Source organism: Hypanus sabinus, chromosome 25 (assembly GCF_030144855.1).
Source record: "Hypanus sabinus isolate sHypSab1 chromosome 25, sHypSab1.hap1, whole genome shotgun sequence".
Classification (NCBI taxonomy): Eukaryota; Metazoa; Chordata; class Chondrichthyes; order Myliobatiformes; family Dasyatidae; genus Hypanus; species Hypanus sabinus.
The window spans coordinates 34,889,940-34,915,886 of NC_082730.1; the positions used below are offsets into that span (position 1 = coordinate 34,889,940).

Below are 25,947 nucleotides of genomic sequence, written 5' to 3' on the forward strand. Positions count from 1 at the left end.
TGGAAAGCGCACAAGGAGCCAAATGGATTTGACCACAGGACCACTCACCATGAAGTCCGGTGTGGATGCCACTCGGTCACCAGCAAGCAAATGAAAGAGCCAGTGAAAAATGAGAGCAAGTGTAGCTGAGTGCAAAGGGTGCTCCAACGATACCAGCCGAAATGAGCTTTGTGATATTGGGAACATAATACAGGAACATTTAAAACCAAAGCTATTATTGATTGCAGAACACATTATGTTTCATAAGTGGAATCAAAAGGAAAGGGAGACAATTTCAGCTTACGTGGCTGAATTGAAGAAATTGTCCTAGCATTGTCAGTTCAGTGATGGGTTTAATGATGCACTGAAAGTTTGTGGAGTCTTCTAAGAAAGTATTCAGAAATGCCTCCTAACTGAAGCACAGCTCACATTTAAAAGAGCAGTTGAAATTGCTGTATCAATGGAAACGGCTGCCAGAGACGCAAATCAGTTGCAGTCAAGAATGAAAATGAGTGTGAACAAAATTGCAATGTCGAAGCAGAAACATGTCTGGCTGAACAAATTGTTACTGTTGTGTCAGAGGCGCACAAACACTGGACGAATGCAGATTAAAGTGAAAACGTGAAGAAAATGCAACAAAGTAGGACACACAAAGAGCATGTCAGGCAGACAGAAGTATATGGACTGCACAGGGTATAGAAAAAGATAAAAAGTCAAGTTGCATTTTCAGAAGAGCACTAATCTGCATGCTGTTGATGAAAAATCTGATAATGATAAGAATCAACAATTGGCATAGCTGTGGGACCAGCTAGCCTTGAGATTTACAATGTGAAATTAAAAGTCTCCCTACTGCAGCTGAGTTGATCCAAAAGGGAAACCAGAAAAGAAGCCCACACTGCCATGGCAACCTAAAATGACTGACTGGAACGTGCAGCAGAAATTCCAATTACCCCATTTTTATCAGCGCTGGAATGAACTTGCCCTTAATGGGGGGGGGGGGTTCCTTATGTGGGGAATAAGGAGTGTTGTATCATCCAAGCTGAGAGCTGAATGTTGGTGAAGCTACATGCTGGTCATCTAGGCGTGGTCAAAATGAAAGCACTGGCTCAAAGCTGTGGTTGTCTGCAATAAATTGGCAGATTGAGCAGCTTGCAGTGCGTGCACTGTTCGGGATGCTAACACATCCGGATGATGCCTAGAGCAGCACCTCTCCATCCCCGGGAATGGCCTGCATTGTCCTGGCAGAGGATTCATGTGGATTTCACGCAGCTACAAAGTGGCCAGAAGTATTCTCCGTAGCTTCCACCACAGCCTTGCTCGCTGTTGATGTGGTGTGAAGCCTCTTCCCGGGACTGGTGTCCCAGAATACTTGGTGACAATGGACACAGTTAGCTGTGGAACAGTTTCAGTCATTCTGGAAAATAGATGGAATAAGATCTATCTGCGCTGAATTACCCAGCGAAAGATGGCCTGCCCAGAGTCTAAAGAGCACGCTGCAAGCAATGTCGGCCACACACACTACACTCAGTCAGAAGCTTGCCAGCTTACTCTTTGCATATCATAATGTAGCATACTCCAGAACCAGCAGCTGGCCAGTTATCCCCTGCGCTCACGCTTGGAGCTCCTCAAACTCGGTCTCAGGAGGAATATGCCGGACGAATGGTTGAGACAAAATGAGGACTCCTCACATAAAAAGGTTTGATGTTTCACTCCTGGACAAGCAGTCCTGGGGAGTGACTAGAGAGAGGATCAAAAGTGGGTGTTTGCCAAAGATCAAGGACAGAACTGGACCAGTCTTGTACACAGTAGAGATTGCGTCCAATGTCATTTGGAGATGATGCTTTGATCAGTTGAGGAGAGCAGAGTCGATTATTAAGAAAGGTGTCTGGAGCTTTCAGAACCACTTCTTGCAGTCCCAGACGCAACTCCTGCAGTCACGATGAGGAGGCCCCAGAACCTGAAATTGTTTCACAGCCACAAGTCTCACCTGTCAGGCAGAGTGACCCCCCCCCACCCTTTGTTGGGAAAGACATTATTCCACAAGAGTTAGAAATCCTCCGGCTTGATGAAATCTTTAGGCCTGAATGGGACAATGTAAATATGTGTATATAAAAGACTAGAGAGCAATATGTTACATATTTGAGTTGAGATGCATTCTATATTGAGTTGTGAGTCTTAAGTTTTGTTAATATCAGTAAGCATTTAGTAGATGTATTTTGAAGGAAGTATCACTTGTCATTATTAAGATATTGCTCCACGAGTTTACTCTTGTCTATACAGCATAGTAAAGGAGTGTTGCATGTGTGTCTTAGCTTGGTTAACACCAATTGCAGGAATAATCGATGGTATATTCAGATCTGCAACAATTCTGTTTTGAAATTAATTTTACTGAACTTTCTGCAGTTTCACAAGTAAGATATCATTAAAAATCCTGAAGGAAGTTTCCTTCTCGGGTGTTTCGAGAAGGTTCTTAGCTCATTGTACATCCACATTGCGAAGGCTGTAGAGTCTAATAGGAACAGTGAAGCGTATCAGCACTTGATAGCAAGCAGCAATCCCAATGATGCTGTTCCGTTTTGTCCTATCTCCGAACTGGTGCACCTTCCGGGACCAAATCTTGCCGACCTCCACCACATTTCATTCACTGCTTCCATCTAGTGAACCAAACAGAATCACTGGTCAGCTCTGCATTTGGCTCTAGATTACACGTTCCAGGCATCCAGTACGTGGTGAAAGTAAGTAAATTCATTATGTTTATGGTCTTCCGCTGCTGGAGCCCATCCACTTCAAGATTTGATGTTACGTGTAAAAAGGATGCTGTTCTGCACGCCACTGTTGTAATATGTGGTTATTTGCGTTACTGTCGCCTTCCTGTCAGCTTCAATCTGTGGCCATTCTCTGACTTCTCTCATTAGCAAGGCGTTTTCACCCACAGAACTACAGCTCACTGGATGCTTTTTGTTTTTTGCACCACTCGCTGTAAACTCAAGAGACTGTCGTGTGAAAAAATCCCCAGGAGATTAGCAATTTCTGAGAATCTGAAACCACTGCATCTGGCACCAACAATCATTTCACTTAGGTCACATTTCTTCACCACTTTGATGTTTGGTCTGAACAGCAACTTTACCCCTTGACCACATCTGCATGCTTGTATGCATTGAACTGCAGCCACATGAATGGCTGATCAGGTATTTGCATTAACAAGCAGGTGTATAGGTGTACCTAATGAAGTGACCATTGGGTATAGTTACAGTACATACATTACATAAAACCTGTCTCTGACATGTCTCCGAAACTTTCCTTCACTCACTGCCCTGGTGATTGGTCATCTTTGTCCCTCGCGGTCTTATACACCTCTGTCAAGTCACCTTTCATCCTCCATCGTTCTAGAGAGAAAAGCCTTAGCTCATGCAACCTTTCCTCGTTGGGACCAGCATCTTGGTCAGTCTCCATTTAAAGCTTTTTACCCTCTTTAAAGCTTTTCCTCATCCTTCCTTTAATGAGGTGACCAGAACTGAACACAATACTCAGCGTTCTAACCAGTTGGCAAGATTGCACCAATGACTAACGGTAACATGTTGCAGATAGCTCAGGAAACAACTAGATACTCTTCTTCTGTATATACGGAACTGTGCAGAAGTCTTAGAGATATTTATATAGCTAGGGTGCTTAAGACTTTTACACAGTACTGTATTTGTCAGTGTGGAGCAGGGAAGGAGTTTGTAAGTCTGTCGGGAGCAAGGTGCATTGGGAATGGGGAAGGTGGCGCATTGTGGGAGGGATGTGGGACAGGTGAGAGAGAAGGCGTGCCACGGAAGGGAGGGGTGGGGGTTGGTGTGGATGCAGACGCTCCTGACCATGGGCCACCAGGCAAGGTGATTTGCTTCCAAGCAATTGGATTATTTGATCTCTCTGCTGCTTTCCTCTCCCTTCCCCTTTTCCCAAACATAATTCTCCTCTCCCTGCCCCCATCCCACTTCCAGTCTACAGTGGAGACCCATAGCAGAATCAGGTTTATCATCACTCACAAATTTATTTTTATTTTGTGACTGCAGTACAGTACAATACATAAAATGACTTCAGTACCGTGCAAAAGTCTTAGCATTGTACATGTGCCAAATACTTTTACACTGTCCTGTACTTCTGAACTATGAATGATTGCAGCTTGCAATTTCGGCTTTGAGGATTTATTTTTCAGCCGACTAAATGATCGGTGATTTTGTGATGATCCAGGGGATTTGGCACGGGCAAGAGTGAAGAGTGCAGGTATGTCATTGGTGCATATGCCTGTGTCGATTCCTGGTGGTGGAACATAAACCTGTGGTCAGCTCCCTTACTTTGTGCCTATGAAAGTGTGTGTAGGATTAAAATCAATGAGGACAAGAGCAGCAAATAAACGGGTATTCAGTGCCATCTGCCTGCATTTGGCTGATCTCCCTCTCCTCATGATGCTGCCTTCAGGCAGTGGGGGAGTACAGGAGTGTTGGGTCCCATGGTGACATGTTTGGGAGAAGTTGTTGCCCTGCAGCCATTGGCTCCTGGACAGGCTTGCCTCAGCGCTGAATGGGTTCACTTTTGGGGACTCTGCAGTTAATGTTCTGTGTCTTATTTGTGTGCTTTTTTATTGTTTGCAAGATTTGTTCTTTTTTTGTCCCCACACTTTGGGTCTGATGGCCTTTGTTGTATAGAGTTTTTAAAATGGGTTCTATTGTGCTTCTTCATTTTGTGGCTGTCTGCAAGAAGAGGAATCTCAAGATTGTACACAGTATACGTATTTTGATTGTAAATGTACTTTGAACTTTTAACTTTGAGTTTTTACAGAGTTACAGCATTGCTCTCGCTGCTCTTGAACTCAGTCCCTGACTAATGAAGGCAGCGCGCCATACACCTTCATATTCATCCCATAAATTTGTGCAGTAGCTCTGAGAGATCCAAGAACAAGATCCTTCTGTTCCTCCACACTGCTAATAATCTACCGTTATCCTCGTACTCTTCCTTCTGTTCCTCCATCCACACTGCTAATAATCGACCGTTATCCTCGTACTCTTCCTTCTGTTCCTCCACACTGCTAATAATCGACCGTTATCCTCAACTCTTCCTTCTGTTTGACCATCCAAAGTGTACCACTTCACCTTTTTCCTGATCAAACTCCATATGCCTCTTCTCTTCCCGGCTCTGTGTCTGTCTATATACTGAGCTTTCCTTGGCTGGTTGTAGCTTTATAAAACTCCTTGAGTTTCTTGAAACTTTCATCGGCTGTGGCTTATCTTTGTAAAATATTTATTTGGTGACAGAGTACTCTGTACAGTTCTGTTTGCCACAGTAAATATAGGACGTGATGTTACTAGAGAGAGCAGGTCTCTTCTGGTAAGATGGTGATGCATTGGCTTCTACAGGTCTAACCAAAGTTGTTACTTTCTGAACTGAAAGATAAGATTGGTAGCTCGAGTTGGCTGCTTGTTCGAAGGGTTGTTCGCCGAGGGTGGAGGTTAGGTCGCAAACGTTTCATCACCATTTGAGATGACATCATCAGTGCGCAACTGAGTGTTGTTTCTGCCAGTTGCTCACATATATGTTTGTCAATCTTGTTGTTCTGATTGGTTGGCTGTCATGCCGGCCACTTGTCTCCGCAGGATCTCGTCCAGCTGGATTGCTGAGTGATCTCCACTAGCCCGTATCCCTGGTTACCTGTTGTCGTGAGTGTTAGTTCCTTGGGTCTCTGTGGTTCACCGCTTGGCCCTGATCCTACAGACACATCGGTTGGTAAATTGCATCCAGTTCAGTATGATTCTTAATAGCCTTCGGTTGAGAACCAAGCTTCAAAGAATTTTCTTGATTTCTTGGTTTGTGCAACTGCCAAGATTTTTATAGTTTCCAGAGGAACTTGTGTCCTCCTTGTCCTTCCTGAACTGCGATGAGTGGCAGAGGATTGTGTCTTCATACGACTAGTCTCTTGGATGGTTCACTCCCTGTCTGTCCCAAATAGTGTTTGGGGCAGTCTCCACACTGGATTTGGTATACTACATTTGTTCTGTCCGTGTGGGCTGTTGGATCTTTGGGTTTTGAGATGAGCGTTCTGATGATGGTGCTGGGTTCGTGTGCTACCATTATTCCATGTCGTTGGGGCAGTCTTGTAGGACTGCAGGACTGTGCCACCAGCAAGTTGCTCACAAGCGGAGAAACTGAAGGAGATGGACTTGGTGTGGACCACGTTGCTGCTGCCTGCTACAGAGTCGCTGCACAAAGGTGTGTGCAGCTGGACAGCGAGTGATTCTCTTAGACGCTTCTCTTGTGATTGCAAGACCCTGTTGGACATTGATGATGTGAAATACTGCCAGAGCAGTTAACTGATTTATTGGCAGACAATGGTGAGGTTGCGTGGCATCAGTCATGAGGACTAGGCTTCAAGCCACGATGTTGCCTGTTTGCACTGTTCAGGAGAGAGGTGTTGGGGTCAGTTCTGGAGGTGTCGATGCTGCGCTCCGGTGTTCACCTGCCAGGAGATCAGTTGTTTCACGTTGGACTGCAGACTGCTGCAGCGTTCGTAGACTCAGAGACTTGAACTATTTCTTTTGTTTGACTATTTTACAGCTGCCTTATATGTGCTATATGTGCTTGTGCTGTGTGTGACTGACTGTTGGTATTGTGTTTTGTAGCTTGGCCCTGGAGCAATGCTGTTTCACTTGGCTATATTCATGGGTATTCTTGTATGGTCAAATGACAATTAAACTTAATTAAACTTACTCGGATAGGGGTTTCATTTTGGAGGAGAGACTGAAAAGTGGGTTTGCGTTCCTTGGAATGGAGAAGGCTGGAAGGGAAGCTGGTGCATGCACACAAAATTGGGAGGGGTGTATATAGTGGGGAAACTTTTCTGTATAGCAGAGATCTCCATAACAAGAGGGTAACACAGAAAACTGGATGAACTCAGTAGGTAAGGCTGCATCCGTGGAGGGGTAAAAAAAGCTGTCACTGTTAAGGCTGAGATCCTTCATCAGGACTGGATGAGAGAATGAACCAGAACTGTGCTTGTGTCCCCTTGCTTTCTAGTCCTGATTAAGGGGCTCAGCCCATAATATTGCCTGTTTATTTCCCTCTATGGATGCCGCGTGTGTGTTACTGTTCAAGATTTCCCATATCTATAATTTCTCTTGTGTCTATAACAAGAAGGAATAGTTTTAGAGTAAGAGGTAGGAAGATTTGAGGGGAGCTGAGGAAGAAATTTTATGGTCCACAACGTGGCTGGAATTGAATCCTCGATGATTGGCACAGACTGGGTGGGCTGAAAGGCCATTTCTGTGCACCTTGTTTTGTGAAACTTGGAAGTAAAATTATACACAGCTCTGTTGAAATAAAAATATTCTCAGAGGTTCAGTTTTTTTTCCCCCTTAGCTGTCCAGACTTACAGGCATGTACATCCTCACCCTTTGGAATATTATCAGTGTCAATAATCCAAGAAAGCAAACTGGTCTCAACCAGTGCATGTTTGTTTGTTCAGTGTATTGTTTTCCTTGTGGAATCATGAATTGTTTGATTAAGTCATCACTAATCAGACTTGGTATATTCAGTCAATTTCTGGATCATGACCCACTATCAAATTGTTTTAATGCCTGCAGAAAACAGAAATGTCTCCATCATACCAAACAATGGATCATAAATCTATTATGTAAAACTTGCCCTTCAAATGAACAATGCCTGTTAGGAGGTTAATATTTTGCTGTAATTCTGGCTGAGGAGACATGAGAGATTTGATGCAACCTGGTGCCTTGACTGCAAACAAAACAAAACTTTGCCTTTCAAGTTTCTGCTTCTCTGCTTGCTGCCTTTATTGCTCAAGTGTGTGAGTGCCATCAGACAACTGTCACAGCCTTTAATGGACAGTGTACAATTGCTGCTCGAGGACAGTGTAATTGCTGTAAGATTCTATACTGCTGAGTATAAGCCAAAAGCAACCTTGTTTTCAATAGTAATTTTTATATAATGTTTCTCTACTTAAGGAAAACCATTTGACCCCTGTTGCAAATATAACTGTTTTAAATGTCAGTTATTTGCATACACTATATTACAGTGCAGGCGTGATTAGAGAGCAGAGCTCCAATACAGTGCTTAATTGAGCTTCTCTTTCTATGGATATAGAAGGATATTTTCTCCTTGTATTTTATATTGAGATTACACACAACACACACTCTCTCTACTGTAGGGTGGTAGACGTTTTTTATATTACTATAATCTCACAGGAAGTTACCTGCAAAAGTAAACATAGGCACTTTGTTTCACCATATCCATGCCCATGTACCTGTCTATCATGCCAAAGCACTCAAAGTACTGGAGCAACTTAGCAGGTCAGGCAGCATCTTTGGAAAGGAATGGGGTTGACTTTTTGGGCCAAGACCCTTCCCAAAATTCTGACTCTTTATTCCTTTCCATAGATGCTACCTGATCGGTTGATTTTCACCAGCATTTCAGGTGTGTTGCTCTGGATTTTCACCATTTGCTGGATCTCTTATGTCTGTCATGTCAGACAAGACTTAAAATCAGGGAAAAAATTTTTAATGAGTGAAGCAAGATTTCAGCTTTGCATAAATGGTGAGGTAAGAAGATATAAATTTATAATAGCTTGTCACTGAATGAAACCACAATTTTTGGTGGTAAATTGCAAGGAGCACCTGCCCGGTTTCAGTCAATAATTTCCCAATGAGTTACCTGGGAGTGTAGTTTCTATAAAATTATCCATTTATTCAATGATGTTTTTATTAAACAACAGTAATGAGTTACTTAATAAAACAAAGGGCGTGTATTTAATCAGCAGGGTTTTAATTTTGTGTTCAGTTTCAACATACTTGAGTCCCTTGGGAATTACTTTAAATGTACATTCAGAATATATAAATTATTGAATATAACTCTAGGACTGAGCAAAGCACTCCAAATGAGAGAGATTTTGTTCTGTAGAAATGAACAGAAATATGTGCAAATACTCAGTTAAATTCCTAATTCTTGTGGGAAGCTGGATTGCATGTATCTTATACTCGATTACTCACTATTTTCATATTTTATGATATTTCCTTTGTTGTCAAAATGACTTTGCAATGTTCGTAATAGTCACAAGGTTATCAAATTATAGGACCATTTTATACATTATTTGTTATTTGAAAATACTTTGATATGGTTTGTTGGGTTTGGACATTGTATGTATCTGAAAAGTGCAGGGGATAGTGTCCTTGAAGGTGTATTTTATTGACATGTTAGTGTATTGAGAAAGCTTAGAGATTGCTGAATTTCTATAACTGTGCTTCGTTGATATCTATAATAATGCACTGGAAAAATTACAGGGTTGGAATATTTGTAGTTGCTGATGGCTTCAGTCATAGCCTTATTGTAAAGTGTTCAGAAGTTATATGCAGTAATTGTTGGGATGAAGCTGACAATTCTAATTGTTTACAAATGCTAATTGTAATGATTTTGCTAAGGGGTAATGCAGCTACTGCTTAACTTGTTAGTTATGCTGTGATCCCCAAAAGACAAATAAGGTAAAAATAAATATTGTAAGTGTTGCAGTAAAATAAACACAATGGTCTAGATCCTGCTAAGTGAATCCTACTGCCAGTGTTCACCGTTTAGATTCCCTCTTTGCTCTGTTCTTGCCCGGTTCAGTTCAAGGGAATGAATTTCCTGATTGACAGTGTCTTGGAACCCATTGTGCCAGAAACTCAAGGCACATTGAAATGTCGCAGAACATGGAGTCCTGCAAAAAGAATGGCAGGGTCACTTCCCTAGCTCTGTTGTCAAGTTTATGAAATGCTTCTGAATATCCCTGAATGAATCGTCCAAAAACAATTAAATGATGTTTTCAGTTATTTAAAATCCTGTATTTCCCTTGCTTGTCTTCCTCACAGCTGTACACTATCTATTGAAATAAATGGGCCGGGTGGTACTGTATCAGATTTCAGTTGGTGCACAATTCTAGAGCAGATTCTTCAGTATAAGTACTGGGGAATCTCTGCGAAACCTCCTGGAGTTGATTTGGTGGAGCACGTTAACAGATTTGGCTGCTGGAATGTATTCAGAGTTTCCAGCTTTGGGTGGGCTTGAGCTGAAGAACTGAACTTACTGGTCTTTTTGGAGAAACCGCATTGCATTTCCCAGCAGCTTCAAAGCTTTCAGATTCTTGTAGAGGAGCAAAGTCAAAACACTAGAAGAGGAATAAGTCATATACTTACGATAATGGGGGAGAACTTTAAAATGCATATCAGTAAGGAAGCAAAATAAGCAGGTCATAAGATTTGGGCAAGTGAAAATTAAAATTAAACTTTGTGGTTTTATGTTAATTTCCTTGTGGTTAGTAGCATTTGAGCTTTGCTTCAGATGAATGGTGATCATGGTCTTCATTTATATAACTGGAAATAACTAGAGACTGGCTGCAGCATAGCCTAATTCTTGCACTGTTCTTATGCGATTTTGAAAATAAGATAGAATTCTGATAGGTCCTCAACACTTACAATTGTGTTATCAGAATCAGGTTTAATATCACTGGCATATGTTGTGAAATTTGTTGTTTTGCATCAGCAGTAAGATTCAATACACAATATAAAAAAAAAACCTAAAAATTACAATATAAATTAAGTGGTAGTGCAAAAAGAGAGAGGAAAAAATAGAGAGGTAGTGTACTTGAGTTCCTTGTCTGTACAAAAATCTAATGGTGGACCGGATGAAGCTCTTTCTAAAATGTTGAGTGTGTGTCTTCAGGCTCCTGCACCACCTCCTTGATGGAGGCAATGAGAAGAGGGCATGTCCTGGGTGATGGGTGCCACCTATTTGAGACTAGTGCCCACGATGGAGCTACACACACAAAATGCTGGAGGCCAGGCAGCACCTAGGAAAGTCGTACAGTCAATGTTACGGGCCAAAACCCTTAAGAAATTCCTCCATCATTTGCTTGGATTTTCAGCATCTGCAGATTTTCTCTGCTTTGCCCATGATGGAGCTAGTTGAGTTTGCAGTTTTTTTTTTATCATCTACTGTTGTAACCAATACTTCTGTCCAGAAATAGAAACAGTAATTTTGAATCAGTGTTTTGTGATTCTAATGGTTTGAAGTGTGTTTCTGTGTATATCTTGGGTGTTCATAAGATTATCGTTCAACTTGTCATGCATTTTGTACTTCAATTTTCAATGTTATATCATTCATTAACTCATAGTTTCTTCTCAATAGGTTGAACTTATTAATTAGAAGCATTGGGGTACTGTATGTAAGTTAGTTCCAGTTTGCAAAAAGCTGCCAATTAATTTGTACAGGGCCTTTCGGCTCAATAGCAGGTACTCAGTGCACTCCATACTTTCTGGTCTACATTGACATGTTCAATTCATAATTGATATTATATCTGCCACACTTTTCCTGACCTACTTCTGATCTACCGCCATCAATTCTCCAGCTGGCAACGATCTCAATAACCTTCCTTGTGTCCTAAATAAAGTGCCTTTTCATCTTACGCTAGTTCAAGGACTTCCTTGACAGTCGTTCATCTTGCCTAACTGATTTTACCCCGTGGTTTACAATGCTATTGCTCAGTGAAGTAAGTTCACACGCATCTTGCTGGCAATGGTGGGCTTGAGTTATAAGGAGAGACTGGAGCGGCTTGGACTATTTTGCTGAAGTGTAGGAGGCTGAGGGATGTCCTTATAGAGGATTATAAAGTCATGAAAGGAATAGACAGGTCTCTTTCCCAGGGTAGACGAGTTTAAAATCGGAGGATATAGATTAAAGGTAATAGGGGAATGATTTATAGAGAACCTGACGGACAAATCTTTCCGCACAGGATGGTGGGTGTATGGAATGAACAGTTGGAGGAAATGGGTGAGGCAGGTACAATTAGTGCTTCAAATCCATTTAGATAGGCACATTTGGAAAGGTTGAGAGAGATATGAGCTAAACATGGGCAAATAGGGCTAGCTCAGTTCGGCAGTTTGGTCAGCATGGACAATTGGGCCGAAGGGTCTGTTTTTGTGCTTTAAAATATAGAGGCAGCCTGATCTGTGTTACATGAAAGGAAAACCACTGATTTCTTGATTTCTTCTGATTTTATAGTTTTGAGTATTTTCTTAGTGGAAACTAGTACCTCTGTTTATTTTCTGAGTTATTCTTTTATTATCGAGACACATACAATTTTGACCTCGGTTCTGGAATTGGTTTCTCATTTTAAGACTCTGCAGTTGGTACCTTTTTAAAAAGCAGTCGTTTATATGGACCTTATTCTGTCACTGGTGACATGAGACTGCATTGCTGGAATCTGGAGCAACCAAGAGGATTCTGGAGGAAAAAGCAGGACAGGCAGAGTCTGTGGAGAGAAATGGACACTCGGCATTTTGAGTCGCGACTGTTCATCCAGTCATCAGCCAAGATGAAAAGTCTCAGCCTGAAATGTCGATTGTTCATTTTCCTTCACAGCTGTGGCCTGACCCGCTGAGTTCCAACAATTGTCATCTTGGAAAAGTTTCTGCAGAACTGGGTTTATTTTGCTTTTATTTAAAGGGACATTGATGACATTGACAGATCTGACCTAGCAGCCTCAGATACAGTCCTCAGAATACTCTACCACTCACATGGGGTGTATTTTCAAATTATAGCTTATGCGGAATGTGGGAGGGGCACTCAGATGGTCAAATACCCAAAACCAGGAACAAAACCATGCCTTCTGCAAAGTGCTTGTTCCAAACTAATCTTCAGAAACTCCGGCCTAGACCTGTCAGAAAAGTGGTGTAGTTGCTGGTTTGGGTTTGCAGTGTCTGTCATCAGAAAGGTAGGCTCTATTTGGAGAGAAGACTTCTGTGTATATTTTTGTGGCCATTTGCAGTTAAAGTAACATTACGCTTCCTTGCCACTGGGCTATCCCAGATGGAAACAGTTAATTTCTTAGTATCTCACAATTTCATGAGCAGATTCAAGTGAACTCGGGCTAGATTCATCTGAAGGTGGCATAGCATGAGGTCTTACTTTTGAGAAACATCACAGATAAGTTGTTGCATTGCTGATTGATCTCATTCCAAATAAAGATACAGTTGGCTCTCCTCATCCACAAGGTTCCGGGACCTTTCGCGGATACCAAAAAACACGGATGCTCAAGTCCCTTATATAAAATGGCGTAGTATTTGCATATAACCTACACACATCCTCCTGGATACTTTAAATCATCTCTAGATTACTTATAATACCTAATACAATGGAAATGCTATGTAAATAGTTGTTGCACTGACTTGCTAAGGGAATATTGACAAGAAAAAACTGTACATGTTCCTCTTGCTCACAACACAAGCAGCGAACGAATGAGACGTGAGGCGACCAATGATCAAACAACGAGTAAAACTTGTAATACCTGTACAGTAGTTGTTACACTGTCTTGTTCAGGGAATAAGGACGCTTTGGAGGAGGCTTAATAATAAAGTCAGGAACTGTGGAAGTTGAGGGCTGAGGACCTTCAAGCATTGAACGTCGAGACTTTAGTATTGTAGTAATGCAGCTCCTCTGGGAATGCTGCTGTGGCCTGTCTGACATGTCCTCCAGCCACACACTTAATGCTTTCTCCGTCTTCGCAAGCACTTTACCACGGACCAGAGAGACCACTTTTGCCGTCGTAGGGGCAACACTAACACTTCCACGAATTTCAGCTTCTTTCTGCTTTATTGTGCGGATGCTCGATTCGTTCTTACCGACCTTACGGCCCACTTCGGAATGCGACATGCCACTTTTCAAAAGATCTAATGTTTCTACTTTGTCGGCGAGAGACGGCACTTTACGCCTTTGAGGAATTGCTTTGACCACCTAATTGCTTTTTAGGAGCCAATTTTTCACAGGAACAGAGTAGTGAACGAATGAGACACGAAGCAAACAATGCTCGAACAACAAGTGCTGGAAGAGCACTTCTGGGTTTTCTCGATTCGCGGTTGGTTGAATTCACACATGTGGAACTCGCGGATAAGGAGGAGCTCTCTGAAGGTTCTGTCTGAAAAGAGGATGCTGTCCAAGTTGCATGCCATCTTGGACAATGACTCCCACCCACTCCATAATGTACTGGTTAGGCACAGGAGTACATTCAGACAGAGACTCATTCCACTGAGATGTAACACTGAGCGTCACAGGAGGTCATTCCTGCCTGTGGCCATCAAACTTTACAACTCCTCCCTCGGAGTGTCAGACACCCTGAGCCAGTAGGCTGGTCCTGGATTTATTTCCCCTTGGCATGATTAACTTATTATTGTTTAATTATTTATGGTTTTATATTGCTATATTTCTACATTATTCTTGGTTGGTGCAGCTGTAACGAAACCCAATTTCCCTTGGGATCAATAAAGTACGTCTGTCTGTCTGACGGTACTGTAAGTTATTGTGATTGTTGGGATAACATTTAAAAACTGGGAAAATGGATTTGGTTCCATGGTTGTTTGGCCTCTATGGAAATGCTAAGGTCACCTCTTGATATTGGAAAACATTCCCCCTGTGTTTGCTTCCTCTGAGTCTAGTTTTCTGTTTTTCCTTCTTTTTGCCTCTTGGGGTTGGCTGATATTGAGAAAAACATGGGTTGGGTGGGCAGAAGCTGATGGTGGGATGGGTGTTGTGATTCTTTGGTGCGCCATAAGAGAGTAAAGTCTTTGGGACTTCGTTATATCCTGGGTATGGGTATTGCTTATTGGCAGTAATTTCTAATTGGAGGAGTAGAGATGTGTTGGTTTTCAGATGCATCTTGAATATGTACACCCTATCCTCGTTATACGTGTCTTCAGACAATGCGGATTCACAGTTATGCGAGGAACCTATTTCTACCAACGTCTCCTTATATGCGTCCAAAACTCACAGTTATGCGAGGAGCACTGCTTTCCCACCAATACAAGTCAGGTGTGCGCGCCTCACAGTCTCACTCCTGCCAGTCTCGCATTGGTTTTGGCAAGGTGTGGATGTGCGATCTTGCGCTCTTAAACTTCTGTTGGTTTTACCTACGGTGCAGCAATTTTGTGCTTGAAATATTTAACTATACCTCCTAAGCATCCGATGTCATGTCCTGGGCCATCAGCCGAGCAGCAGAGAACCACTTTAACACTTGAAAAAGAAGTTGGAAATTATAAACTGTGCGGCATCAGGTGAAGGTAACACAGCTCTGGGACGCTACTACCGGGAACAGGATCTCGCCTTTAAAGTTCTTTTGTTGCTTGACAATGCGCCAGCCCATCCTAAACATATGGACAACATTCACCCTAACATAACAGTGCGTTTCTTGCCGCCTAAAACTACATTGCTGATTCAACCAATCCACCAAGGTGTGATCCACATTCAAGGTGTTTTTTTTTAACGACTAACTATCTCTCAGATGCTGCAAGCAACAGACAATTTTGAAAATCCCGGGAGTTTACCAATGGTGAGGGAATGGTGGAAGTCGGAACACTTGGCACAAATGGCGATGAACATGGACCCAAGTTTAGAACGGAGTCAGCATTTCAGTCGTTCCCTGCCGTCAACCCTTCTTCCCTACAAGCAAATTTATGCTGAAAAACAAAATGCTGCCAAGCAAACAACCCTCACCACTTTCTTAAAACCAGTGTTATCTCCTGCTGCCGGCAGTTCTAAGAGTTCTGAGTGTTCCTTCACCCCTTGCTGTGCTTGATATGATCCTGACGATCACAATCATCCACCTTATCCATGTAAAGCTGCCCGACACCACAACAACCACTCATCTCTTGGAGCAAACACACCTGCCACTGTTGGTGAGTACTGTAGACCCTAGTATGTTAACTTTCTATGATTTATTACATTATTGCCTTAAATTGATGAAATAGAATACGAATTTTGCCTTGTGGTACTGCTTTTGTGTTGTATTGGTATGAAAATGTGAATAAATTACAGATAAAACATATTTAGGAAGCCTTCTGGAACACATCCCTATTTTTCTCCATTTAAATAATTATTCACATTGTGTGATTTCACATTAGGCGTCAACTGCAAGGAACGTATCCCCTGTGTATAACAAGGATAGGGTGTATTAGTACAGAGTCGTTCGTGCTGCTTTCTGAGGTTCCTTGCTATTGTGAAAATTCTGTGTGTAGTTGGGTATATGACAAAAACAGCTCTGTGTTTTGGTGGAGAAACGTAAAATACCTCCATTCTTTCTAAGCATGTTAAGTTTCATTGTTTTAATGTTTTGAAGACCATGTTAATGGGAACAATTTTATAGAGACTTCATTTCTGGGAATTCACCATAGCGTCTTACTTTTGTTAATGCTAATATATAAAGACAGTTGAACAGGGCAGACACAAATGAATAGCAGAGGGATATGTGGCTAAATTTTAAAAACATGTTCGGTTTATTTATTCACCAGTTTATTTTAAAATAAAAAGACAATGTAATAAGAAAAGGCAAGGGACTAAGAAATGTCTGTTTTGTTTGGCATAAACACATAGATTAGCAGCTGAAGCTTCCCTTCAGGCCAGGGTATATCAGTGAATACTTGACTGCTGACCTACTGTATGCTGTGTTTCACTCAGTAAATTTTCTGCATCCGATTCTCTCAATCATTTTGCCAAGGAGGAAGTGGCAGTGCTGACTCAGAGTCACATTTGAAATTGACTCATCTGTTTTCCACAATACTTCACTTTGAATCTGGCACTGATGTCAAGTATTGCAATGTTTTACTATAGGAATCTTCTTAATAAATCTTCCTGGCAGAATAAGCACTGTTAGGAGCCAATAATCCCATATAGACTTCCCTTTAGTATAAGTGCCATGAACTGAAATCTGGAATTTCTAAATAATATCATCATACTGATGATATTTTTCAAAGTACTTGCTACAGTGGAAGATTACATACAGATGCATACACTATGCTCCCAAAGAGATGTAGAGAATTTGTAAACCTGGGTTACGGCTTTTTTTCAATCAGCATTTGATCAATGTGGGTGGGGAAATCCCTGCACATGAGCAATGCTGTTCCGATGTTATTTCCTGTGTTGCTGAAAGCCTGAAATTAATCACTAGGTGGACTTGAGGGAATGCTGAAAATAGCTGAAGTTGGATCGCGCAACAAATTAAAATAGCCACAGTACAGATTAGCTGCTCTGACTTCATTGTCCTGTTCGTACTGCACCAGTTCTTCTGCTTTACCCCTTAGGCTAGGAACATGTCAGGAAACTGTGGACCATCATTCTCTTTTTTTTTATGTCATCTCAGTCAGCTGCTCCATCCTGGGCCAAATAAGATCTGAGTGCACTTTTTCCAGTTTTCCATCAGCCCCACGTCAAGTCAGTTTTTCAGGTTTGTGGAATAGTGCCGAAGTTACTTTTAAGAGCTCATGGCAGTTTCCAGGAAAGTGAAAGGTAGGGTGAGGAGAGGTAGAAGGCCAGAATGGGGAATAGAGAAAGAGGGAAGGGTAGGGAAAAACGTTTACCGGAAGGAGAAATTGATATTCATGCCATCTGTTTGGAGGCTACTCAGACTGAATATGAGGTGTTGCTCCTCCACCCTGAGAGTGGGGTCATCTTGGCTCGGACGAGGCTGTGGACTGACAGAATAAATACATCCTAACCTTTTTTTGAATGAATGAGGAGCTTTTCCTCTGGTTTCATTGCCAGTGTCTACTCATGACCTTGTAACTGTGAGAGTTTTCTGTGGCACTAATGTCTTCTATTTTAGTCACTGAGATAACCAGTGGGAATTCCCCTCTGTCTGTGAACAACAGCAGAATGCCAGGTTTGATAGATAATAAATGCAGTAATATCAAGGGAATGGGATGACTCATCTCCAGAAGCTATAACCATTCTCCTTTGTGCAGCAGTTGGAATATTTTTCCCTTTATGCCTACTGGTTTCTAGGCACCATAATGCCACACTGGATCAAGTGCTACCTTGATGTTAAGTGTTGTCATCATTGCATCTGTTCGTGGTACATCAAGGTGATCGTGATGTCTGGAGCTGAGTACATTGATGAATCACAAACTGGGTATCAGTGAGTAAATGCCACTCGAACGCGCAGCCAGCAAAGTCTTCCAGCACTTTGCTTAGGATCAGAGGAAGTTGGGCAGTGATTAACTAGGTTGGATCTCAAAAGGTTCAAAGATACATTTAATGTCAGAGAAATGTATACAATATACATCCTGAAATGCTTTTTCTTCGCAACCATCCACGAAAACAGAGGGGTGCCCCAAGAGTGAACGACAGTTAGAAGTTAGAACCCCAAAGTTCCCCTCCCTCCCGCGCATAAGCGCAACAATCCCCCTCTCCCACCAGCAAAAATAAAGCACACCCACTACCAGCACTAGAGCGTGAGCAAAGCAATAACAGAGACTTGCAGTTACCCCAAAGACTACATTGTTCACTGGCTGATTTGTCCTGCTTTATGTGAATTGTACCTTCTGGTAACTTTCCACTTTATTGGATAAATATTAATTATGGAGTGCAGGTCTTCATCATTACAGCCTGAGGTACTGTCTCTTCCCAGAACCTTTGCTGTATACACTGCTGTCGATTGTTCCTTGGCTTTATGTGGAATGAATTGGCTGAAGAAGGTGGTTCCTCTGAGGGTGGAATTCACATCATATATCAGATGTTGGATTGCATAGTCATCTGTCTGAAGTTGTGGGAAGGCTGAGCTGGCATGCGTTAGCTTTATCAGAATAACACTGTAGGTGACCTAGATGATAGTTTGATTATTTGGGATGACATAATATTGAGATTCCAGGAAGGATTTCCTGGTACAGTGGGTACAGCTTTGGAAGGTTGCTTTTGAATTGCTTGGAGAGCAAGGGAAGGTGAGGAATAGGACAGATTCTTTCCAGGACTGTATAATTACAGAAGAGGTATAATGATGCCAGAGTTGAAGGCACATTACCCAAAAGGAGCCAAGGGATTTGAGTTGGCAAACTAAAGCAGCATTTACAAGCTTGGAATAAATGAAATGAGAATTGATTATTTTAGTAGTTATGGAATTTTAAAAAGTTACTCAGTGGAAGAAATAATATCACTCACTTGCTTTTCAGGTCCAGTGGTAATTGCAATGGTGCACATCGTTTAAACCCGTTATATCACATGAATAAGGTGCATCATTTTCATTCATTTATGCAGAGAGAAATGTCATAATCTTCAAACTCGGCCTTCCACTGTTTTAGCATTGTCCAGTTGGTGCCAGTCTTCCTCTTTCGTGGACAGCCAGGGAGGCCCTGCTCAGTGCCTATCAAAGCCATCACTATTATGAATGTCTCTGAATTTAGTAATCATTCAGTACCCAAGGAGGAAATGAAGGACATTTAAAAAAAGATTAAATGACTGCACACAGTACAAAGACTACAAGAGTAACCCTGTTAATTGGAATGGAAGGCTCAGTGAGGATTCAGAGCTGCCTGGTTGACCTGCAGCTGGTATTCTGCTGAGTTAAGGTTTGTGCAATAACCCATTTAAAGGCTTATCTGCTGGTGAATCAGGGCAGCTCATTAAACTCTTTGGTAGTATATGTGAATAATTCAGTGTAGCTTTTACCTTCATTTCTGCAGTCACTGGATAATGGTTTCAGCATTGACATACAGTTTTCACCATTGTATCTCCACATGTAGTTAAACTGTGGAATTCTTTGCATAACCATTCCCAGCTGATAAATTTGTGCCTGTGAGACTTGATTACATTTTTATTTGTGAAAAGATTGCACTGCATACCACAGTGCAAAAGACAAATGTGAGGAAAGTCCACTTTGGAAGTCGAAATTAATTAGATTTATTGGAAAACCATATTTGTAGTACTTCTGATTATAATTTTCATTTTTGTTTGTAGGAAAAGGTAGAGCAAGAAGAAGAGCATGCTTCTCAAGAATCTTCAGAAGAACAATAAATCTGTAAGATTTTCACTACCTCATCCAACAGTTGGCTCCTGTCAATACCTGGACCACAAACCCTATCACACTGATTTCATTATAGTCTTAACAGGGAACTACCAACAGCACTGGAACACTACACTACATTTTTAAATACAGATCAAGGTATTTCAAAGAAAATGACATTTAACGAAGGGCAGTGTAAACAATTGAATTCATTATGTCATGTTTTGTCATTCTGGTAAGTTTCTAAGCATTGGCCTTCAAGTTAAACCAGTTAAGAGGTTGATGCTAATGAACATTTTAGTGCCAAGAAATAAAATAAAACAAGCAAGGGTCTGTTCTGTTGTTGATTATTCGTGTAGAAAATGTATATCACATGTTGGAGGTGTTAGCCCTTGGCAAACATGAAGATATGTACAATGGTTGTCACAATAGACAGCAGAGAGCAGCTCTTCATGCCTGCATTTGTAGTAGAATTCCAGCCCAGCTGGATTATAGAACAGCCGTTTCCTACAAGTCAAAACGGCTAACACATTCATAGCTACATAACCATCCATTTTATGCATTTCTTTTGTGAGTCATTTTATTTTTGTTTTCAGCATGGCTTAGAATTGTGTAGATGAACCTATGTTAGTCTATGAAATAGATTATGAATCATACTTTGTAGCCATACTTCCAAGTGGAAGAGAATTCTTTAGGCTTTATAGTTAACTTTGCCTGGAGCTAATCATGTTTATAGTATTAATAACTTTTGCATTATGTATACCATGCTTCATGTGACATGCAAATGCATTTTAAGTAATATGTGAAGCTAAGAGTGACATTTCATTTACATGAATCTTAGCCCTGTTATTCTTTCTGTATTCCAAATGCATACACTGCTTTCCATAAAATTAAGCAGAAAAAACTTTTTATTCAAGGAAAGACATTTGACTGTTTAATCTCTGAATTGGAGACTATAATTTGGTTTGTTGGTGAACACAAACACAGGAGTGAAATTAACTATTGACAGTGAAGGAGCATTTTGTAACCAGGCAGAGATTATTTGTCCCCTGTTGTATTGAACTTGAATCCAGAAGCAATTTTAGGTCAAATGAGGTAAAACGTTTCATTTCAATATGACAGTAAAAGTTTAAAGGCTCAGGAAATCCATAAGATTTGGAAACCTGTCCATTTAATAAGAATTCTACGTCTGAACTATTATTTTAAAATTCTACATGGGCAATGTTACTTTCTACATTAAACTTATAGTAATTACATATGCAAAAGAATTTTTTGTCCTCTTGGAGCATTTACACCAGCAGTTGTGCTTGTCATCTTGTAATTTAACTGAGTTCACTATGCCACTGATCAATAATGTGTTTAAATACACAAAATTAAACTAGGAACCATTGACCTGGTTAAATGAATGACTACAATAGCTGAATTTATTTGAGTCCATTCAGTTGATTTTGCTAATATAGAGATTTATATTCTGGCAATACAGATTAATTATTTTTTATTGCTATTCAAGTAAGAGAGTATTCTTTAGCTGGACTATACCGACTAATTAACAAATTGCACATATATATGTACCAATGAAATCCTCTAAAATTCAGTGGATACTCAAGAGGAGAGATTTTTAAGATGCTGCCAGTTAAGCCATGTTGAAACAGATATTGGATTAAGACTTGAGGGATAAAAGTGTACTGAAAGATAGAAATTATTCATTTTTACTTTTGCATGTTAAGTTCCTAGTTTATGACATGCTGAACTTTGAAAGTAACTATATAGAGAGTGATGATAAAATAACATTAATGACATTTAGAATATAATAATTGAGGTATTACTTGCAAATATAATGCTTCATATGATACCTTATTATTTAGATTGTAATACCTCTTACCAACTGCAAACATTTAATCAATACTGCTTTACTATAACAAACACCAAGTGCTAGAGTTAAGCTATAATTATAAGTTGCAGAGGCATTATTTGCTTGTTTAATCAATTTATTCAGATAATGCATAAGCATTGCTTAAAGTTAAATTTAGAAAGGACCAAGTTAACTAGTGTTTGTTAGTCTGTTTTCTGGATTTCACGTTCTGAGTAAAGCTTTAACCATCCACATTGTTTTAGGGAAGAGGACATTATAAATTTATTAGAGGAATAATTTTCATTTGCTGGGTTTTGAATATCATTGATTATTATTCTAATGCAGAATTGTGAGATCTATCAATTCTCGAGTGCCACTTTGTGCCACTTGAGAATCTGAAGCACAACAATTTTGACTGAAGCTCTAGTGCATAACTGTAAGTTTGCTACACTGTCAGAGGATACTGTCTTTTCAGTTAGCCAGTAAACTGAAGCCCAGTCAATACATTTGGCTAGATGTTAAGATAATTCCATGGCCCTATTTTGAAGAGAATAGGGGAGGTTTCTTCCCTCAGTTGCCCAAAACTTTGCCCCATCAACATCAGTGAAGCAGATGAGGTGCGATTGTGGGATTTGACTGTGTACAAATTGACAGCTGAGTTTCCTGTATTATGATAATTGATTGCCTGTAAAGTTAATTTACAATGTGACATACTGAAAGGCTTTATTAAATGTGTAACTTCTAATTTGGAATAGCACACATATGATTACTGAATTATTATACAGATAAATTCACTGGTTTTGCAGTTTCATTAATAGACTATTTAATACCCTGCCATTTTAATTTGCGTCTTATATTAAATGTTATTGAAATTTAGATTTAACCTGCTAGCTAATATGGACAAGATAAACGTTGTATAATAAAAGTGCTCTTTCATGGCCTCCTGTGACTTTAGGTATCAGAATTTTGAGTCTATGAAATCCTCTTTCACAAAGTGCTCAGGCTGCTCAACTAAACAAAATGAATTTTTATGTTGTTTGACCATGAACAAATACAGAAATCTTTTATGTATTGAACAAAATGGCTGCCAAATTATAGTATGCCTCTTTAATTGTTGTGTTTATCCTAGATATTTAATTGAAAACTGGCTTGAAGTAAATTTGAGTTGGAGAAAGGACAATTAAAAGACTGTTTAAAGTTATGAAATACCCAGTTTATGGATAAGTAAATGAGATATTTCTTAAATGTCAATAGATATAATGAGGCAAAACTCAATAATGGTAACTTGTTAATCCATGTTCTTAAATATTTCTGTTGAAGTACTGGTAAAGTACAACTTTCTTTACTACTTATGAATGAAATCTGCTTGTAAAGATTTTTCAGCAGGAGTCAGTTCATTACTCAGATTTCACATTATTTTGCAGTATTAGTACTGTGCTGAACAGATGCAACTTTGGTTTCCGTATTCATAACTACCTCTTTTTAGTTTCATATTTTCTCAGTTGCTGCTGTACACAAAATACAATTCATCTGTGCATCTCCTTAACCACTGATTAACTATGGTGAATAAAGTATCTGAATTTATTGCTGCAGGTTTCATGTATAACTCACATTGCGAGAAAAAAATGTAAAGATTTGAGTTTGCTGCTTATTACATTGCAAAAAAAAACAGTAAGTTGGTAAAAAGGGAAGAAAGGATTTGCATTGTTAATGTTAGTTATTTAAGAAAACATTCAAGATATGAATTTGCAATCTCTTTCAGACTTTGAAGCCACAGAAAAGATTGTCACAAGACATGTTGAGAGCTATAATGCTTGAATTTCATAACTAAATTCAAATTAATAGATTATAAAATGGCATCTGTTACGAAAACATTTAATGGTGTACCTGTGTTGTATCATTCCCAAAATAGTTAATTTTTATGTAAAACTGATTGCTAGACAACCATCTTCATGTTAAACCCATCCCCCTCAAGTAGGCGGATCTTGGAGCCACTAAAAGTAGTAATTTGAGCACTGTTTCACAATATTTAGAATATATTTTAAACATTTTTTTCTAAATTTAATTCTTTACTAATAAATTTGGAAAAATGTTTGGAATATTTATTTTAAATTACAAATCATGAATGTAAATAATTGTGTCTGGGCTTCTTTCATAGTGTGTAATCTACATTTTATAGCTGCCAACTGCTCTTTAGTTCTACAGTATACCTTGTTGGATATGCGGCCTCTTTAAGCCTGATCTCATTATTCTGCTCATAGAGGCCATTCTTTGATCAGACACAATATTGTTATTTCAGTGCTGCATAGTACAAGGAGAGGCACAAACCTGGATTCCAGTCACCATTTGGGGGTTCAGTGATGTTAAGGAAAGAAATACCAGACTGAAAATGGAAAAAATACTACCTATTGTGTAGATTTCTTTCTGTGGACATGAGTTCTTGTAAGCTACCCTATGTCCATGCCACTTCACCATATCCTTAATAGAAAGAGTACATCATCTTTTTTAATAATAATAATTATTGTCAATGAACACAAACCCAATTCCCACATTAATGGGGAAATACTTGCATTGTTTTGTATCCATGATCATTGCTGTGATGCAAATGCATACAACCCATATAAGATAAATAGAACACTGCATTAAACACAAAGTACACTGCAGGTGCTGTGGTCAAATCAACACATACATAAGCTGGATGAACTCGGCACGTTCCGAAACGTTGACTGCTCATTTCAACGGATGCTGCCGACCTGCTGAGTTCACCCAGCTTGTGTATGTGTTGAACACTGCATTGAGACTGTAGCTGTGGAGGAAAATGTTCTTGTGCAATCTGTGGAAGTAAATTGCAAACATGTTTATACAGACTTTTATAATTTTGTTGCACCAAACATTAAGAGACTAATTCTCCTTCCTTCCAACACTGCCAAACCAATGAGTTCAGTGCCAAGATAGACAATCTCTGTTCTGGTGGGCACCTGGATTATACTGCAGCATCACTGATCGTACATGTGTTTTATACTGCAAGGAACTGGACTGACAGGTATCAGATATGTTTTACAATTTTACCAACTCACTGTTTAGAAATTGAAATTCATGATGTTAGCTGTTTTACAAATTGGTGGAAATTTGAATACAAGTGAAGAGCTGATTACTATATTGAAATAAAAGATGTTAATGAAACTACAGAAGAGAAAATCACTTGTTATGCAAAGGAGATGAAGCACAGATTTGGATTGTACCTCAGTTAAATAAAAATCCTGGTTATGTTCAAGGCAAATCACAGAATGCCTACCTCAGGACAAATGTTGGTGAACCTGCTGACTTAATACATGCATAGTTTAGAAAGTTTTACTGAAATCTCATATTTGCTAAACGATGTAAAGAGAAAATGTGGAAACATTTTATATTCATGATTGAAACTTGAAGCAGTGATTGTGAAAAATCTAAATAAATGTGTGTGATTAAGGGCACAACAGTTATACAATGTTATAGTTTAATATTTTCCCATCAGAAGTGTTTTGCATTCCAGCCATTTTTAAAAAATCTAATCTCTTGGCACTTTGGGAGTTTGGTACTTTAACATGTTTACTGATCAATAAAATGTGGCAGATGATTTGTACGTGAATGCCTTAGTTGTGTTTAATTGCTTACATTGAGATTTTATTTTTTGAATGATGTTTGGTGCAACAATAAAAACAATGATTATTCAAACTTGTATTATTGTGTGCCCTTTTAAACCAAAATTGTGCTTCTGTGCTGCCATCTGCTGGATTCCTCATGACATTACATGCTCCTTTCAAAACACAAAAATTCACTTAAAAAATTCGTAACTAATACATAATGTTACAGAACTGAGTACAGTTTTATGTGCTAAGTATTGTCATGAAATAATCATAGGGATGAAATAAAAGCATTTTGAATAATTGTTGGGGTGATTTTTTTGATTAGTGAAATGTGCATTATTTCACAATAATATTAAATAAAACTCCAACAATCCATTACTCCTGGGACTTTGGAGCCAGATTTTCAGATTTTCTGGACTACTGGATTTTGTTCTTCTAACTTTCTCTTTTTAGATGTTACACAGGTGCTATATAAATTTTCCAATGAATCTGGTAAACTCGTGCTATAACAGTGACCCTGCTGAGTTGAAAACGATTATGGTGACCAGTGAGGTAAAAGGTACGGTGGGAGCCAAAGCCTTGGAGATTTGACTGGCAGAAGCAGCAAACATCACTTGGTTAGCCATGTACCAAATCATCAGGATTTCTGA

At 39.7% G+C, this 25,947-nt stretch overlaps 1 protein-coding gene across 2 annotated transcripts in view; it reads left to right on the plus strand.

The window, feature by feature from the left end:
* Positions 1-25,550, plus strand: part of LOC132381166 (high mobility group protein HMG-I/HMG-Y-like) — a 74,217-nt gene extending 48,667 nt beyond the window's left edge. For both annotated transcript variants that reach the window (XM_059950454.1, XM_059950453.1), the window contains one exon: positions 19,774-25,550. In XM_059950454.1, coding sequence (XP_059806437.1) covers positions 19,774-19,830 — 57 coding nt within the window. In that variant the 3' untranslated portion in view covers positions 19,831-25,550. The remainder of the gene's footprint in view (positions 1-19,773) is intronic.
* Positions 25,551-25,947: the final 397 nt, after the last annotated feature.